Genomic DNA, 17,493 nt, shown 5'->3' on the forward strand with positions numbered 1-17,493 from the left:
TGGACATGAGCAATGGTGCACTTGACCATAAAAAAGGAGCAGGTGAGCATGTTCACAAAACGTCGGATCTACACACTGTTAAAAGTACTCATGTTTAATTTCCTCAGCGTACAAGGTGAATAAAACATGACAGTTATTGATCGAGTCTCAGTCACATCCAGTCCTAATATTACACCTTTAAATAAAATAAACTCGGTTACAGACAAGCACTGTTTTTGTGGGGTTTTTATTTATTTATTTATTTGCATCATACGTATGTATTAACCCGTACCAGGGGCTAGACGCTAACAGCTACTGAGTGAAACGTGAATGACGGTGATGTATAGTCAAGCAGATGAGTTTACGCCATGCCATGTCTTCTACGTAGCTAAAGCTGGATATACACTGTACGATTTTCAGCTCGATTTTGCCGTCGCAGATTTAAAAAAAAAAAAAAAAGTTTAAAAAAAAAAAAAAAAATCACACGCCTTTGGTTGCGAGTCGAGATCGGCGGTCTCGGAGCGCGTAACGTGACGATTTAATTCCGAGGACGAAGTCGTGGCAGTGCGAAAAGTTTCCATTTAAAATATCTCAATAAAGTGTGAGCGCTCGTCTCGGATCCACCGGACTCACGGATACGGGTCCGGCGATAGGAGGGACGTAAAGGAGACGTATAAACGGACCGAGAAATATCCCTCAAACTCAACGTTTACACGAGCGCGTTCTCCGATCTCCGGATCGTACGGTTCGATGGCGACGGAGAACGTCGGATCTTCGTCGTAGAATCCGAAACGGACGATGAATAACCTCCAGACAGAGTAGAACCGGCTTTCCGGATGAGCACGTAGGTTGATGTCCGGAGGAACATAACGAGAAATTTATGTAAAACGCACACGCATCGCTTCAGTAGTTTAATAGCGACGTGAAGAAAACGTGCCGGAAGGGGAAAGGTTATTACGTTGGTTTTAATGTTGTTTGGTCTCGTCGCCGAAGGACGGCACGTGGGAACGTCTGGAGGATAAAACCGCTCCGTTCGGTTACAAATCCATCATAGTTCTGCACGCTCTTTCACGCCGATGTTTGCGGTAACGGACGTTGACGTCCGGACTATTTCCGTCATCTGTCGCCTGGTATTCTAAGAACCTACGACCTTCTGTACTATGAATACGTTTGGGAGTAGAGCGTGTGACGATGTGTCGATCGTTCCATTCTGTTACACGCAGGGAAGCTGATCGCGTCTCGACGGATTCTAAACGCGACGCCACACGCGGTTTGTCGCGAGGAAGGTTTTGCGTTTCGTTTTGGCACGTATTCCACACGTCGCTGCAGGAGTTCCTCTGTCTGTGTGTGTGTGTGTGTGTGAGTTCGAGGGAAATCGTCTGTAATAAAGTTTATAAACGTTATAAAACGAGCTCCTCGGTGTACACGCGCTACACGACGAGTGTATGGATACAGATGGATTTCTCCTTGAAGGAAGACGTCCGGAAGCGGAACGAGCAACGTAAACTAAGCGCCGTGTTAACGCCGGCTCTGAGAGCGTCCTGCCGGTCCGATCGTACAGTACAGTGCAGAGATTCCCCGGATTCACACACACACTGTAACCGGATCGATTCGATACGGATTTGCTGGAAAATCCTTCATCCAGAGACGACTGGAGGAATCTGAGTGAAGGCTGCGCTGTGGGTTTCTGTATAATAAGCAAGGGATTGTCAAAATAACATCCTGTGGGGGAAAAAATGTAAGCTGCGAATGAAACATGATACTCGAGTCTTTCCTTCACCAGAGAGGTGGCGAGGAGCGTCCACGTACGAAATCACGCGTGGCTTCTCCCGGACGGTCCCGCGGCGTCCGGAATCTGTACGTCCTGCTAAAGGTCTCCGGGTTTCTGGGTGCACGTGATGCACACCCGTACGGGATGGTCCCAGCCGCGAGACGGTACGGCGCGCCGGTCAGGGGAGCAGCCGTCACACACGCCCTGTCCGCAGGCTCGGCAGTGATGGATGGAGAGACGGGCGTTAAACTCACGCTGGCACTGATAGCAGCAACGGATGTCCTGGTCGGGAACCCAGTACGCCGGCCGCGCCGCGTCTTTAACCAAGCCTGGCGGCGGAGACAAAATCACAATGTACAGCTGAGTGCAAAAATACCCGAGGGCCTGTCATAAACATGAATGTATGTACATTATATGTTTATAATATAACGTGTGTGTATATATATATATATATATATATATATATATATACACATACACACACATTATGGGTCAAAAGTTTGTGGACGCTCGACTGAAACCTCTCTCGCGATGTTAAAAAGCTTCTGATCTGAAGGTGTGTGATTAAACGTGTGAAATCGGCGTCGTAGACAAAAATATAATCGTCCCGACGTGTTCGTTTCTTTCATTAGAAAACTAACATCTCATTTAAACGGACGGCTCGGAGAGAAATATTGGGAAAAGCAGGAGATAAGAGTCCGGCGTCGGCGTGAACTCCTTTAATACTGTTTAAAAATCATCCCGGGGAAACTCCTCAAGACATCGCTCGAGAAAACGCCGAGAACACATTCCTGGAATATTCTAGACGAAAAGGGCGTCGACTTTCAAGATGATCAAATATTAAATTATTCCGATTTATTTTGGATTTTTATCGTAATAATTCCCATAGTTCCATTTGTGTTACTCCAGAGTTTTGATGACTTTATTATTATTATTCTAAAATGTGGAATTAGAAATGAACGACGAGTGTCTATACTTTTGACCGGTAGCATATATTGAAGCTGATAATAGATAACGAACCCAAGCTGAAAATGCTTTCATTTGAAGGCAGCCATAAAGGCATGTAGTCTTACGACTAAATATCATTCTGTAAATTCAACTGCAGCTTTAGTTAGTCTCTAACCGTGTTCGGTAGAAACCGTGGGACAGGTGACGTGCCGCACGTTTGGCCCTGGGGCCGGACTTTGGACCCTCTCGTACTAGAGCATGTCTGAGTGTGCGCAAACTTTTAATCTGGCTAATAAGCTGAGGTTGAAAGTGGAGATTGCGGTAATATTTACGCTGTAGATACACTGTAAAATAAAGGAACGTGGGTTTATATATATATATATATATATATATATGTATATATATATATATATATATATATATATATGTATATATATATATTTATATATATATATATATATATATATATATATATATATATATATATGTATATATGTATATTTGTTTTTCAGGTAATGTAGACACTTGTCGAGGGTGCAACACAAACCCAGAGGGATGTCTATGGCAGTGACCACGGCTCCTAAAGTGTTCTGCACGGCTTCTCCCACTTTCCTGGCGATCAGCGTGCCGCTCTCCTCCTCCTCCAAAGCAGCGTCCAACAGCTCTGTAAAAAAAAAAAAAAGAAATAAGAAAATCTTATCAAACATGCGCATCACAATATTGGGGGGGGAAAAAGTGAATAAAAAAAAATTACTACGAAAAATAAACGTTTAACGCGGAAAAGGAAAACGAATCGGCCGGTATATAAACCGACGCCGGAGTTTGTCAGAGTTGTAAAAGTACCCGTGATGCTCTCGGAAATGTCTCGCGAGGTCATTTATATCTATATCAGATTGAATGACCCCACAGTGCTGCTGGATTCTGGACTGTGATTGGTCAGAAGGTGTTGATGATTGATTAGTTTTCTTCTAACAGTGCGAGTAGCGCACCTGCAAATCAGCGGTTTATATTAACGCGCCCGTTCGAACGCGTCACCGTTTCTATAGCGACGGTGAGAAACAGTGTAGAACGGCCGCTGAAACGTAAGCGATGACATTCCGCAGCGTCGTTCTTTGAAAGAATAAATGAAACGAGTTAGTAAAATGCTGCGTCAGGATGTGCTGTTAACGGGAAATAACCCTCGGTAAGACTCTTCGATCGTTTTCCTGTAGCAGCATGACAAAGAGCGGTTTATTTCTTACTCATCGCGTGAAAGCTAATCCGACGGGTCCGTGTTATACGTCTCGGATTTCTCACCCTCTGGGATTCCTCGGTTTTGGAAGCAGGCGTCGCACACCCTGACCGGCGTCAGTCCCCATCCTCTCTCGGGTACGGGTCTGCATTTAGACGAGCAGCCATCACAGAAGCCTTCTCCGCACGCCCGGCAGTGGTGCTTTGTATCGCTGTTGTTGAAGGCCTCGCCACACTTGGAACAGTTCTGAAACATTTCACCAATGTGGAGCAGGTGTGAGTTTCTGGCTTTCGGGTGGATTCTAGTAAAGGGTAAAGGGTTGTGCCAACAGCGTATAATCCACCTCTACACATGAAGTAGCCAATCAGTAAAAGACACAGCGTTTATGATTTTCAGCTTCAAAATGGCTGGCGTTTCTCCCATAGACAGCTCTCTGGTCTTCACGTTGGTTTATCCTTTTTAACAACAGATACAGTCTTTACACACGAAACCTAGGGCTCAAACCAAGAGCAGACGCTCAGAGCCGTTCATTCTTTAAACAGTCAGTCTAACAGGGCACACCTGGACAACCAGAAACACCTGTCAGGCACATGTCCCAGTATCACTTTAAAATGGGTGGGTTCAAACAAAAAGTGCCACGTCCTAAGCTGTTTAACACGTCTAGATGTAAATATGAGGAAATGAAAGCTGAAATTCTGATCTCAAACCCAAATGTATTCGGTGTGTAGCGAAAACAAAAGAATTGGGCTCGCCGTTCCGGTATTCCTTTAAATGAATTAAAATACACACTGACTGGATGCAGCAAATGATTTTTGTAGACGTTTTTAAACAGCTTTTCTTTCACTGCAACTCTACTGCGGTCTGTTTGTGAGCAAACCTTTATATTGTGTATCGCGATGTGATATTTTTGTCATATCGCCCACCTCCTAGTCGTGCAGGTGTGTTAGTCATCATGACTGGATCTGATAACTACAATCCTAATTAGATAAATAAGCACAGGGAGTGTAGGAAGCTCTGCTCTGAACACTTACGAGGATGAGCGAGTTGGGTTTCCAGTAAGCGGGGGCGATCTGGTCGGTGAGCCATGAGGTGACGGCTTTGGCAGGCTTGACGCTCAGCTCCGACACCGACTGGGCCATGTAGTTGACTCCGTCCAGCAGCCTCTGTGCGGCGTTGTTGTTGTCCTTGGAGAATCCGTTTGACTTCAGAAGGGGAAAGATCAAATAATTAGTGAGAGGCGTTAAAAAGCTATGATAGCGTACAAGCTGAGAAATGAATTCACCGTAACGTAATAAGTCGATTTACGAGACGTTCCCAAAGAAACGGTTTCTCACCCCCGGCCAAACGTGGTGTATCTCGGTACGGACCACGGTGTCGACGGGGTCCTGGTTCCCGTACCAGTACTGCCTGCTTCTGTAGATCACTGAACAGTTTGGACACTCGATTACATACCTGCGAAAACAAAACAAATTCACCCTCCAGCGCTGACGCAAACGTCCGAGCTCAACAGTGCTGCACCGTTCGACATCGGGACTCACCCAGACCAGGCATAAATGGCCAGACCGAACCAGGGAGAATCGGAGGATGCTGTGGTCTTAGGAACCACGATCACCTCCTTACCGCTCTCATAGCACGCCTACGAGGTGAAACGAACACACCAGACATCAGCTCCAGACCCTGAACACCTGAGCTGAGAGTGCACGCTGACAGCAGACGGGACAGGACCTACCTTGCAGGTGTAGATGCGGTTGTCGTAGTGGGCGGAGTAGCGGCAGCGGTGCTTGGCCTCGTGGATCACGCCCTCACGCAGGTGGTTCATGCTGTTCTTGCAGCCTGAGCTGAAAACCAGACCACAGTAGGGTTTAGTTTAGAGGTACAGGAGTGGAGACTGGGTTTAGTTTAGAGGTACAGGAGTGGAGAGTGGGGTTTAGTTTAGAGGTACAGGAGTGGAGACTGGGTTTAGTTTAGAGGTACAGGAGTGGAGACTGGGGTTTAGTTTAGAGGTACAGGAGTGGAGACTGGGGTTTAGTTTAGAGGGACAGGAGTGGAGACTGGGTTTAGTTTAGAGGGACAGGAGTGGAGACTGGGTTTAGTTTAGAGGGACAGGAGTGGAGACGGGTTTAGTTTAGAGGGACAGGGGTGGAGACTGGGGTTTAGTTTAGAGGGTGAGGAGTGGAGACTGGGGTTTAGTTTAGAGGGTGAGGAGTGGAGACTGGGGTTTAGTTTAGAGGTACAGGAGTGGAGACTGGGTTTAGTTTAGAGGGACAGGAGTGGAGACTGGGTTTAGTTTAGAAGGACAGGAGTGGAGACTGGGGTTTAGTTTAGAGGGACAGGAGTGGAGACTGGGGTTTAGTTTAGAGGGACAGGAGTGGAGACTGGGGTTTAGTTCAGAGGGACAGGAGTGGAGACTGGGGTTTAGTTTAGAGGGACAGGAGTGGAGACTGGGTTTTAGTTTAGAGGGACAGGAGTGGAGACTGGGTTTTAGTTTAGAGGGACAGGAGTGGAGAGTGGGGTTTAGTTTAGAGGTACAGGAGTGGAGACTGGGGTTTAGTTTAGAGGGACAGGAGTGGAGACTGTGGTTTAGTTTAGAGGGACAGGAGTGGAGACTGGGGTTTAGTTTAGAGGTACAGGAGTGGAGACTGGGTTTAGTTTAGAGGGACAGGAGTGGAGACTGGGGTTTAGTTCAGAGGGACAGGAGTGGAGACTGGGGTTTAGTTCAGAGGGACAGGAGTGGAGACTGGGGTTTAGTTTAGAGGGACAGGAGTGGAGACTGGGGTTTAGTTTAGAGGGACAGGAGTGGAGACTGGGGTTTAGTTTAGAGGGACAGGAGTGGAGACTGGGGTTTAGTTTAGAGGGACAGGAGTGGAGACTGGGGTTTAGTTTAGAGGGACAGGAGTGGAGACTGGGGTTTAGTTTAGAGGGACAGGAGTGGAGACTGGGGTTTAGTTTAGAGGGACAGGAGTGGAGACTGGGGTTTAGTTCAGAGGGACAGGAGTGGAGACTGGGGTTTAGTTCAGAGGTACAGGAGTGGAGACTGGGGTTTAGTTCAGAGGGACAGGAGTGGAGACTGGGGTTTAGTTCAGAGGTACAGGAGTGGAGACTGGGGTTTAGTTCAGAGGGACAGGAGTGGAGACTGGGGTTTAGTTCAGAGGTACAGGAGTGGAGACTGGGGTTTAGTTCAGAGGTACAGGAGTGGAGACTGGGGTTTAGTTCAGAGGGACAGGAGTGGAGACTGGGGTTTAGTTCAGAGGGACAGGAGTGGAGACTGGGGTTTAGTTTAGAGGGACAGGAGTGGAGACTGGGGTTTAGTTTAGAGGGACAGGAGTGGAGACTGGGGTTTAGTTTAGAGGGACAGGAGTGGAGACTGGGGTTTAGTTTAGAGGGACAGGAGTGGAGACTGGGGTTTAGTTTAGAGGGACAGGAGTGGAGACTGGGGTTTAGTTTAGAGGGACAGGAGTGGAGACTGGGTTTAATTTAGAGGGACAGGAGTGGAGACTGGGGTTTAGTTTAGAGGGACAGGAGTGGAGACTGGGGTTTAGTTTAGAGGGACAGGAGTGGAGACAGGTTTAGTTTAGAGGGACAGGAGTGGAGACTGGGGTTTAGTTTAGAGGGACAGGAGTGGAGACTGGGGTTTAGTTTAGAGGGACAGGAGTGGAGACTGGGGTTTAGTTTAGAGGGACAGGAGTGGAGACTGGGGTTTAGTTTAGAGGGACAGGAGTGGAGACTGGGGTTTAGTTTAGAGGGACAGGAGTCCAGGGCTGATATGACACTCACCCACAGCTCAGACAGATGCTGGAGCAGGTAAAATATTCATCAGGGAAGAAGGAGTTACTGGACAGGTACTCGTCAGGGATCTCACCACTAAACCGCTCACTCAGGGCCTGAGACCACACACACACACACACACACGTATGTGTGACACCTTATAGCACCTTATTTTTAGATTTAGAACAATACTTCCGACTACTCCTACTGTTGCTTATTATTATTATTACTACTACAGTTGTTGTTATTATACAGTAATTAGCATTAGGAATAATTATCTTTATTTTATTGTAGATCGCTAGATAATTATTAGTACTATTTTATTACTACCAATTACTGCAAAAATATCACCATTTAGTTTATAACTTTATACAAATAAATTTTTTTGCTACTATATTATATACTAATTTATATTTAATAGTAACAAAAATGCTAATTTTATTCTACAAGTCTGTAGTTGTTTTGTATCTTTAGAAATGTAATATATACGGTGCCCTCCAATAATATTGGCACCCTTGGTAAATATGAGCAAAGAAGGCTGTGAAAAATAGTTTCTATTGTTTAACCTTTTGTTAAAAAAAAATAAATCCACAAAAATACTCTGCTCTCATGGATATCAAACAATTGCAAACAAAACAGGTTTATCAAAAAAAAAAAAAAAACAACAACTTTTAATATAGGTGTGCAATTATTATTGGCACCCCTATGAATTCATATGAGGTTACACAATAAAGACAATTTTTCACAGCCTTCTTTGCCCATATTTACCAAGGGTGCCAATATTAATGGAGAGCACTGTAGTTTCTGTAGTAAACAGTCCGCTATGTGACAGGACGTACACTACATGTTATATACATGACGTTATATACTGCTGCATGCGTGTTGAAGGTTGTGCTGATTTTCCTCGTCAGGTTCATGAAGACGTATCGATTGTAGTCCAGATGTTCAGAGACCGTTATCCGTTAGAAACTCACGTTTAGGGCTTTGTAGATGACGCTGGCCGTCCGTGGCGAGCGCGTGGTGGTGTTGTCCAGCTGCAGCTCCACGCTGCGCAGCAGGCCGCTGAAATCGGTGGGAGGGTTGTAGGTTCGCGTGCCTCTGTACTGGATGGAACTGAACGCCTCGGGGAAGAGGCCGAGCTTTCGGAAACGCTCCTGGAGAAGACGTTCTGCCGATTCCAAGGGCTTATCTGCAGGAAAGAAATAAAATAATTTTGAAAAATTTAATTGAGACTTAACATGGCAGCTATTTACTCCTATAGTAAAATATCTAATATTATATCTGACTAATTATTGCTTTAATTTTCGATTAAATTAAATCATCTATGATCAAGTATAATTTTATATGTATGAATATAGGTATGTATATGTAAAAATATTTTTTACTAATGTAATTTCACTATTAAATAATAAGAATAAGAAGGAGACGAAGAAATATTACGGCTGTCCTTATTAAATCAGCGTATTTATGTAGATTCAAAGATTATTTTTAAAAAGGCATGGTAGTGTTTCTTTGGTTTCTTTTAATAACAGGACCTTTATATTTCTGACCTGAGCCCAGTAATTTGGTGTGGACGGTCTCATGAAAGATGATGACAGCCGGGCCCAGAGTGGAAAGTGGCACGTCCAGACCACAGCGGGCCGTGGTGGCTTTCAGCTCCTTGGTGAAATGCTTTAAATACGCGTCCGAGGCGTCGCCCAGGAACTTGAACAGGTCGTCGTGCAGCCGGTCGGCGTGTGTGCGGTAAATCACCAGATCGGACACGGCCAGGACCTTCAGCAGGAGCCGGATCCGCTGGCCCTGGTTAGTTCCGGCTCCCAGGAGCCCCTCGGTGTCCACGACCACTACTTTATGGAGCGGGTCCATCGCTGCCCACACGCCCACCGTGCAGGAGTCCTGCGTGGGAGACGTCTTGAACACCTCCCGGCCTCTGAAGAACGTGTGGTTGAGGGTGTGAGATTTGCCTTCGCCCGTGTTCCCGAAGATGGACACCACCTTCAGGAGCTCGTCCGGGGCGCAACCCAGCCTGCTGACGAACTCGTCTGCGTCCTTCACCTGTTAACAGCCACAGCGGGGGGAAAAAGACCAACACGAGACGTTTCGTTACTTTCTCTTCAACTTCAAGAATTGAACGGCGTAAAACCCAAAGCAGAGATTTGACTTTAAAGTGGATAAAACGCTTCCAGTCCCGTACCTGCATTTCCTCTTTCTCATCCACCAGGAGGAAGCTGTGAACTTTTTCCAGCTGAGCTTTCCAATCATCTAACTCTCCATCGCCAGAGTTGGGGATCTTTTCCGGCGCTTTGCATGGCGGATAAGCAAAGAGCGGGTGTTTCCTCTTGCTCACGCCGCTGTGCGTCCGCTTCTGACAGTCCAGGCATAAATTGATCTTGCAGCCCTGACAGCGCACTACGGCCCTGTGCCGGGATCCGTTAGTCGGACTGCCCGCGTGTCCTTTGCACTGGTCGCAGAACGGGACGTGTCCCGGTGCGATCCGGACCCGGTCGTGATTGCGCATGCGCTCCTGGCGGTGGAGCTCGAGCTCGCAGCGTGTGCACTGTAAGCTTCCGCATTCGTCGCACTCGTAGGCGGCTTCGTCCGATCCGCCGCACGCGTAACTCTCCTGACAAACCAGAACCCCGTTCACGCCCTTATCTCCGGCCGCACTCATTCCACCGCTAAACTAGTAAAGCGTGCAGGACGGGAAGATGGAGATGATTCCTAACGTAAGGGCTGTGACCCAAAGGAACCCCTGTTTGTCCAGGAGAAGGAAAACGGTTCCAGTGCATTAACCAGTCACCTCAAACCTTCCAAATCAATTCATCATTGATTTTTATTGATCGGTATACGTCCAAGTATAACAAAGTTGTTGTTTTTTTGTATCTACGACTACAAAAATAAAATCTAAGTTGAAATTTTCAGTATTGTTGATGCCGTTTAAAATATTTTAGGTATTTACGGTACTGAAATATTCGTTACAGCCCTGACTGTCAAATTAATTGTACTGATTTTTAAAAAATTTTTTTAAAAAAGTTTAGCTTATTACAGTCAATATAGAATCACCCACCATATTTTAAAATGTGGACATGAGTACAGGTCGGAAATGTTCTTTTGTGCGAGATTTGTTAGCCACTTTTACTTACAATGATGGAGATCGATGCAGTTATTCTAAAACAAAACAACAACAAAAAAAAGTAACGGCAAGAAACGTGGCGGTACTAGAATAAAGACTGGTAGCGCTTTTCCAAGATGGAGAAACTGATTCCAGGCGAAGGAGATGTGGAATTTGCGATGTATACAGTGTTGAACCTTTACAACGCTCCTTAGCTAGCGCTAGCTGCAACGATCATGAGTGCAGCTATCAGACGCGGTAATACAGAATAAACAGGCGATTCCTAGTGATCTTATTCATCAGCGGATAATTTGATAACGTAGGTTTATTTAACTAAACCTTGTCTGGATGAGTTGTCATGGAAACTGGTTTGACAGGTTGCCAGATTAGGGTAACTCTCACAACCAAACAAATCTTCAAATTATTTCGAATATATTATAAAAGAAATAAATATATAAATACATAAATCAATGTTGGATTTGTCTACAACAACAAGCACTGTTTATTTACTCAATATAATTCTTTTTAAAGCATTTTTTTTTTTTTGGCGAACAGTGACAATCTTGGCAACAATTCAGCGAACTAGTTATTTCCGGTTTGTACCAGTGTGTAAAACTGGACCACCTATATATATATATATATATATATATATATTTTTTTTTTTTTTATTTTTCTAACACAAATCTATATTTAGTAGTAAATCAACTTTACTAAAAATGCTAGTGCGTGGTGATGCTATCTTTTTTTTTTTTTTTTTTTAAAGTGTGTTAAATTAACCGGAAGTGGCTGACCGGAAGTAAGACACGATATATATAATAAAGTCCGTTTGTACGGTAACAAAAACAAAAAGGTCGATATTTTGGGTGGAGGTGTGAAATATTTCCGTATCTACTGTATATATATTTTATGCATAGTTCTTGTTTTAATCTCAAACTAATTTACTGTCGGGAAATTTATACAATACAAATCTGAATAACATTAATAATAATAATAATAATAATAATGATCTAAAGTAGATCAGTTCACAGGCGCTCAATACCTAAACACACCCAAGACGCATAAACGCGACTTTTAGAGAATATTATTCACCGGTTATTTATTATTATTATTATTATTTGTAAGTCTTAAACGCCGTTAAAAACAGACTGACAAACGTTTTGTCGCGAGCACTGTTGACGTCTTCAGCTTTTGTTCATTAAGCTAGCAACATTAGCATTCGTATCGGAAAAGAAGTAGATATTAGCTACTAATGTTAATTAGCGTTACACAATTATCGGATTTACTTATATTACAAGACACACATGAATATATTCCCGTGCCAAAGTGTGCTATGAAACAGTTTAAAGTTAAGTCTACGTTACCCAGATAATATTACTACACTGGCCAGCCTTCTTGACCTAGCAAAACACCAAAACAAGTCCTTTCCCAACACGGTATCATCCCTATTTTCTACAAGACAAGTCTCGAAATAGCAATAATCACTGTAAATTACACCAAGTATTCAGTTGAAGACGTCGACTATGTTAAAAGTTAACTCTGTTTGCAATCAGACTGTTAGAAAATATATATTTATCCCCTCCCCGGTAGAGTGTTGTTTCCAGCGGTATTATTATTTTTTTCATCCCCAATCATATTCGACAGATCCCGCCCCCCACGCTATGATTGGCTACGGCAATTCACTACTCGTAGTTTGATTGGTAAAAGTCTCATCCTCTGCTCAGTTTATCCGCGTTTTATTGGCGGAAGTATAAATAACAGCCAATCCCAGCCGAGAAGGCGGGTTTATTAGGAATACGGGTGGGTAAGAGGGTTGCCTAGTCACATCAGCTGAGCGAGTTGTTTTTGTTAAAAGGTCGAAGGTGAACCTCGCGGGTTTGTCGGGATACGTAGTGCTCACGTGAGATCGTTTTGCGATTAAATAAAATAAAATAAATCACACAACGTTCCATGTGAGCCATTTAAAGTTTAATATAAAATGTACAAACTAATATTCGTTCAAATATTTATTACATGAACGGTTGAAAATGAAATTAAGTGACATTTTGAGGACGTATAGAACTCGATTTCCCACAATGCAGCGCGCAGTAAATTTTGAAGGTCGTGCAGCTATCGTTCATGCGCACCGAGTTCTTTCTGCGAGATTTATCATTCTTTTTTAAAGATAATCTGGGAAGTTAATCGTGTTAAATCGTGACTCAGTATGAGCAATAATATTTAATAATAATAATAATAATAATAAACGTTGTCTTTCTAGTCCGCGTTTTGGACAGGGGTTTCTATCCAACATGGCTGAGAAGGAAGAGTTCACGGATATCAGTGGAAAGACCATTAAATTATCCTGCCAGAATTATTCTCCTTTCTGCAGGGAGTTCACCATCAGCTCTGCTAAGCTGTCTCTCGGCAGGGTGATGGCGTTCACCTGTACCGTGTGGCTGCTCGCTTATACTGCCTTTTATCTTACACAGGTGAGGAGTGGAGTCATTATACTAACTATAATCAGATTTTATTTACACATCTGTCCTGTTTGCATAGTGCAAGATTTATACATACATTTATACATTCATATATGCTCACATAATGACACTGTTGTGAAGGAATATGGTGAAATGAATGAACCCTTTTGTTCAGAAATTATTTAAAAACATATCCTGATTCTTTAGATGCTGTAGGTGAGGAATCTAGACCTCCACCCCCTCCCTCACCCTAAATATCACTATATATATATATATATATATATATATATATATATATATATATATATATATATAGACTTTAACGTGTTATTACGAGCAACCAGAAAAGACGCGTGTTTAGAGAGAAAAGACCGTAATCATGTCTGTTCCTTCTCTTTCTTGAAGTAAGCAAAAGGCAGCTTATCAATCCTGAAGATTTTAAAGTTACAGCTTTTCCAAAGCGCTGACACTGGAGACTCCTTCTGTAAAAGTTAAATAAATAAATAAATAAACACGAGTCCCTGCGAATGAGTCGCCGCTATAGATGGCGGTGACGTATCAGAACGAGCGCGTTGATATAAAGCCGTGGTTCGTTCCGATCCGGAATGTGCCGGCGCTGTGGTGTGAATGTCCACGCTGTGTGTTGTAGAACACGGCGGTTCTGTCGGGCGCCATCTTCGTGACTTTGTCAGGAATGCTGCTGCACATTCACTTCGTAAAGGTAGACCACGAGACGCTGCTGGTCGTCGGTTCGCTCGGCGTCCAGCTGTCCGCCGCGTACGCCTCGGGCCGGGAGAGCACCACCTTCATCGAGATGAGCAGGATCAAAGACATCGTCATCAACGAGGCCATCCACATGGTGAGGAGACGGTCTTTATTTATTAGAGACGTAACGAATCGTAATCCGTACGTATATATATCCGAGCTCAGATCTGTCCTCACACGTATTCTCATTCATTTCCTTGCCGAGCGAGTCGTACCGTAGGGTGCCCGAGGAACTGAACCGGGACCTGGGGGCGGAGCTAGAAATACTAGCGTACTGACTATCTGATCGTATTAACGAGTGCGTTTCATTTCCAGCAAACCGTCATCTACTACCTGTGCATTTTGCTCAAGGATCCTGCCGAGCCCGACGGAGTCAGCAGTGTTGTCCCGCTCTTCCAGGTTTGTATTCGTTGCACTCGGGCAGCAGGTCCGTTCGGAGTCGCTCGTTCTTCACGGGGTAGTACGGTACGGTTTCTGTATCCGGTTCTCTTTGCCTAACGACGTTCTTTTGGGGGGGAGGGGGGGATCACTGATAGACACGATGGGGGGGGGATATATTACCCTAAAATATTACCCACAAACTATTGGGAGCGGAGGTCGGAGGGTTAATTTGAGCTTCTGATCAGAAGGTTGCGAGTTCAAATTCAATTCAGTTTCATTTTGTATAGCGCTTGTAACGACGGACATTGTCACGAATCAGCTTTACAGCTTTTGAGCTTTTTATAAATTCAGGATATGCCTTTTAAGTTGATAAATGTAACCCTATTGAGAACGCCGGCGGCGACGGCTGCGAGGGAACCCCCCTCCGGAGACGATATCAGAAGGAAGTCATGTAAACATTACAGCACCGTGAAGTGCTTTATTTGCACATCCCAGCTTGTTAGGAATCTGGGGTCAGCGCGTATGGTCGGCCGTGATACAGCGCCCCCGGGGCACAGAGGGTTAAGGGTCTTGCTCAACAGTGGCAGCTTGGCAGTGCGGGGGATCTAACCCAGAGCCTTAAGCATCGAGACACCTCGTCTGGGGGACACCGGATAGTGCAATTCTAATTAAATCCCTTATATATCCGTGTACTACATGGTCTGAAAGTGCAGTTGTGTGACCAGGAAGTCCGTTATTCTGAGATTAGAGCGGGTTGTTCACTGATCGCTTCGATTCCTGGCCCACGTGCTGAAGTGTCCTTGGGCAAGACACTGAAACTCAAGTTGCTCCCGACGCCAGGTTTATTTACATGTAACTTCAGCAGCTGGGGGAAAGCTTCAGGGAGACGTGTTAATCGTTTGCGTTCTTCTCTCAGAGCTCTAAGCCGAGGCTGAACTGCCTGGTGCGGGTGTACAGGAGCTGTCAGGAGATAATCGGACAGACGTGACGACGACGCTGACGGACGAGCTGGAGCTATGAATGTCGGCGCGTCTGGTCCTGCCACATGCTCCGAATAGCTCGCTTTCATTTACTGAATATTTTTAGAATACTTTCAACCCTTGCCAAAAGCGTCGGAAAAACCCCCTTTCAGAGTCTTCATGTGAACCGTGACAGCCCGGGCTAAATCAGGGTTCTACTCCGTTCTAGATAGACAGATGGATAGATAGAGAGGGAGAATATGTCTCATAAAATACATGCAATAAATAAGTAAATAACAAGGCCAATCACAGCTTTATATATCTTCTCGTCAGCATTCCGAGCTTTTTTATTTATTTATTTATTTATTAATTCCACGAGAGAGAGAGAGAGAGAGATGCTGGAGAGGGATCGAATGGTTATAGCTGCTATAACATAAGCGAGAACAGGAACTAACTGGCTTTGTGGACATTCCGCGACGTTAAATGTAACTATAAACTGATAAAAAAAAAACTGTTGTTCTTTATTAAATACGTTTCTAAAAAAAATTGTAATCATCGTCAGGTTTCTGTGGTAAAAAATAGAACTAAAAGACTCGAGGGAAAACACATAACCTGTGATTCGTTATAATCTTCCGGCCATTTCAAGCTGTATTTATACTCGAGCGAAAGTTTGTGCACCCTCACTTGGCGTCGGTTCATTTTATAGACGGATTCAGATATTACTTGATCGTAAAATATAATGTTTAGTTTGGGTCTCTGTGTGTTTTTCTGTTCATTTCTTCCATGCTTTGGTGATGTTTTCATGTGTCTTTCTTTTTATAAAGATGTTTTTTTTTTTTTTTTGTCTCTCTAAACACTCTGTCTTTCTGTGTTCTTCTCCAAGCTCCATGAAAAGTCAATATTTATTTTGCTTTAGGGCAGGTGAGAGCTGTTTTCCTGATTCACAGCAAAACTTCTCGAGAGGTTCACCCTGTTTGGCTTTTCCTGCTTAAAGTCTTAAAGTGTCGCGTTTCAAGTCATTAAAAACCTTCACGGGGATCATTCGAAATTAACCAACTAGATCATGTCGGCAAGCACGCGAGCGTTTGAGCTTCGCTGAGTAAAAGAACGAGCGCCGTAATATTTAGGCGAGATGTCGTAAGCTGATTTTAATCAGAAAACACGTCTGAATGATGTTTTTTATTCAAAACTGCATTATAGAGCTATATTGTATTTTCTATATTGTAATTGTCTCCAATCAGAAAGCAAGGGGGTGCCAAAATTTTTCCTTTAACTTTAATTATTAAAAAATTTAGTGTGTAAGATGCTCGATGATTAAGTACTATTTTTAATATGTGATTCATTTGTTAGTCAAAGTAAGCTTATTTATTTACACTAGAGATGTTTATTGTTTTTTTGTTTTGTTTGTTTGTTTTGAACAGTTTGGGACAGTTTGGAACAAAAGGTTACAGCTTATAGATTATGAAGATGTATTTTTAGACAATAATGCCACGTATTTTCTAACTGTAATTCATTTTGAAATGAAATGTTTGTTGTTGTTGTTTTTTCCTGTCAGTACATTTCCCAAATAAATGTTTTTCTAAATAAATGGAAAGCAGTAACCCGACCTGACCACTAGGGGGAAACCACGAGCTGCTTTGATTCTGCGTCAACTATGAGTTATAAAATCTATTTAAGATTTTTTTAAAAATGCATTATAATATAGATTACTAAAACTGTACATGCAGGAATGCTATCAGTATTGCTCACTGTGGGAAAAAAATGTTTAACTACATATTAATGAAAAAACTGTAAAAAAAAAAATAAATAAATAAAATTTTAAAAAAAGGAAATCTTTGGTATGTACTACTGTTACCCCAGTAACCAATCACAACCAGATGTGACCATTGTGGCCACATCACACATCAGCTGATGACTCCTTCCCCACACACACACACACACACACACACACACACACACACACGTATTGAATTTGTTTGCTAAAATATTATGTAAAATTAGGAATAAATAAAGCTTCATTCTTGGTTAAAACTTCAACGTAAAATCGCAGAATTGTCAGAACTCTATCGTTTCCAGGTCAATCAATGAGATGCTGATTATGTACAGATTTAAGTGAATGTGTGTTCTCT

General features: G+C 43.5%; 2 protein-coding genes and 1 long non-coding RNA gene across 3 annotated transcripts; 2 read left to right on the plus strand and 1 right to left on the minus strand.

Annotated features, from left to right (window-relative positions):
- Nucleotides 1–78: 78 nt before the first annotated feature.
- zfyve1 (zinc finger, FYVE domain containing 1) lies at nt 79–10,365 on the minus strand. Its single transcript, XM_017455470.3, has 11 exons — nt 9,889–10,365; nt 9,245–9,749; nt 8,669–8,883; nt 7,704–7,810; nt 5,659–5,767; nt 5,468–5,565; nt 5,264–5,381; nt 4,961–5,131; nt 3,995–4,175; nt 3,246–3,362; nt 79–2,079 (listed from the first exon to the last, which is right to left on the minus strand). The coding sequence occupies exons 1-11, from the start codon at nt 10,363–10,365 to the stop codon at nt 1,847–1,849; spliced, it is 2,331 nt and encodes a 776-aa protein (XP_017310959.1). The 3' UTR covers nt 79–1,846.
- On the plus strand, nt 2,020–10,005 carry LOC124626317 (uncharacterized). The gene is made up of 3 exons (XR_008393439.1): nt 2,020–2,151; nt 3,211–5,899; nt 7,672–10,005. It is a non-coding gene; the product is annotated as an uncharacterized LOC124626317 (long non-coding RNA).
- A 2,509-nt stretch (nt 10,366–12,874) lies between the features above and the next one.
- Nucleotides 12,875–17,179, plus strand: pigh (phosphatidylinositol glycan anchor biosynthesis, class H). Its single transcript, XM_017455495.3, has 4 exons — nt 12,875–13,271; nt 13,909–14,118; nt 14,340–14,423; nt 15,322–17,179. The coding sequence occupies exons 1-4, from the start codon at nt 13,092–13,094 to the stop codon at nt 15,391–15,393; spliced, it is 546 nt and encodes a 181-aa protein (XP_017310984.1). The 5' UTR covers nt 12,875–13,091; the 3' UTR covers nt 15,394–17,179.
- Nucleotides 17,180–17,493: the final 314 nt, after the last annotated feature.

Source organism: Ictalurus punctatus, chromosome 25 (genome assembly GCF_001660625.3).
Source record: "Ictalurus punctatus breed USDA103 chromosome 25, Coco_2.0, whole genome shotgun sequence".
Lineage (NCBI taxonomy): Eukaryota > Metazoa > Chordata > Actinopteri > Siluriformes > Ictaluridae > Ictalurus > Ictalurus punctatus.

Coding starts and splice junctions, on each gene's coding strand:
- zfyve1 (XM_017455470.3), bottom strand. CDS start 10,365: ATGAGTGCGGCCGGAGATAAGGGCGTGAACGGGGTTCTGGTTTGTCAG. Junction 5,566..5,658: donor ACCGCATCTACACCTGCAAG/GTAGGTCCTGTC, acceptor TTCACCTCGTAG/GCGTGCTATGAGAGCGGTAA. Junction 3,363..3,994: donor AAACCGAGGAATCCCAGAGG/GTGAGAAATCCG, acceptor TTTTTTTTACAG/AGCTGTTGGACGCTGCTTTG.
- pigh (XM_017455495.3), top strand. CDS start 13,092: ATGGCTGAGAAGGAAGAGTTCACGGATATCAGTGGAAAGACCATTAAA. Junction 13,272..13,908: donor CTGCCTTTTATCTTACACAG/GTGAGGAGTGGA, acceptor TGTGTGTTGTAG/AACACGGCGGTTCTGTCGGG. Junction 14,119..14,339: donor TCAACGAGGCCATCCACATG/GTGAGGAGACGG, acceptor TTTCATTTCCAG/CAAACCGTCATCTACTACCT.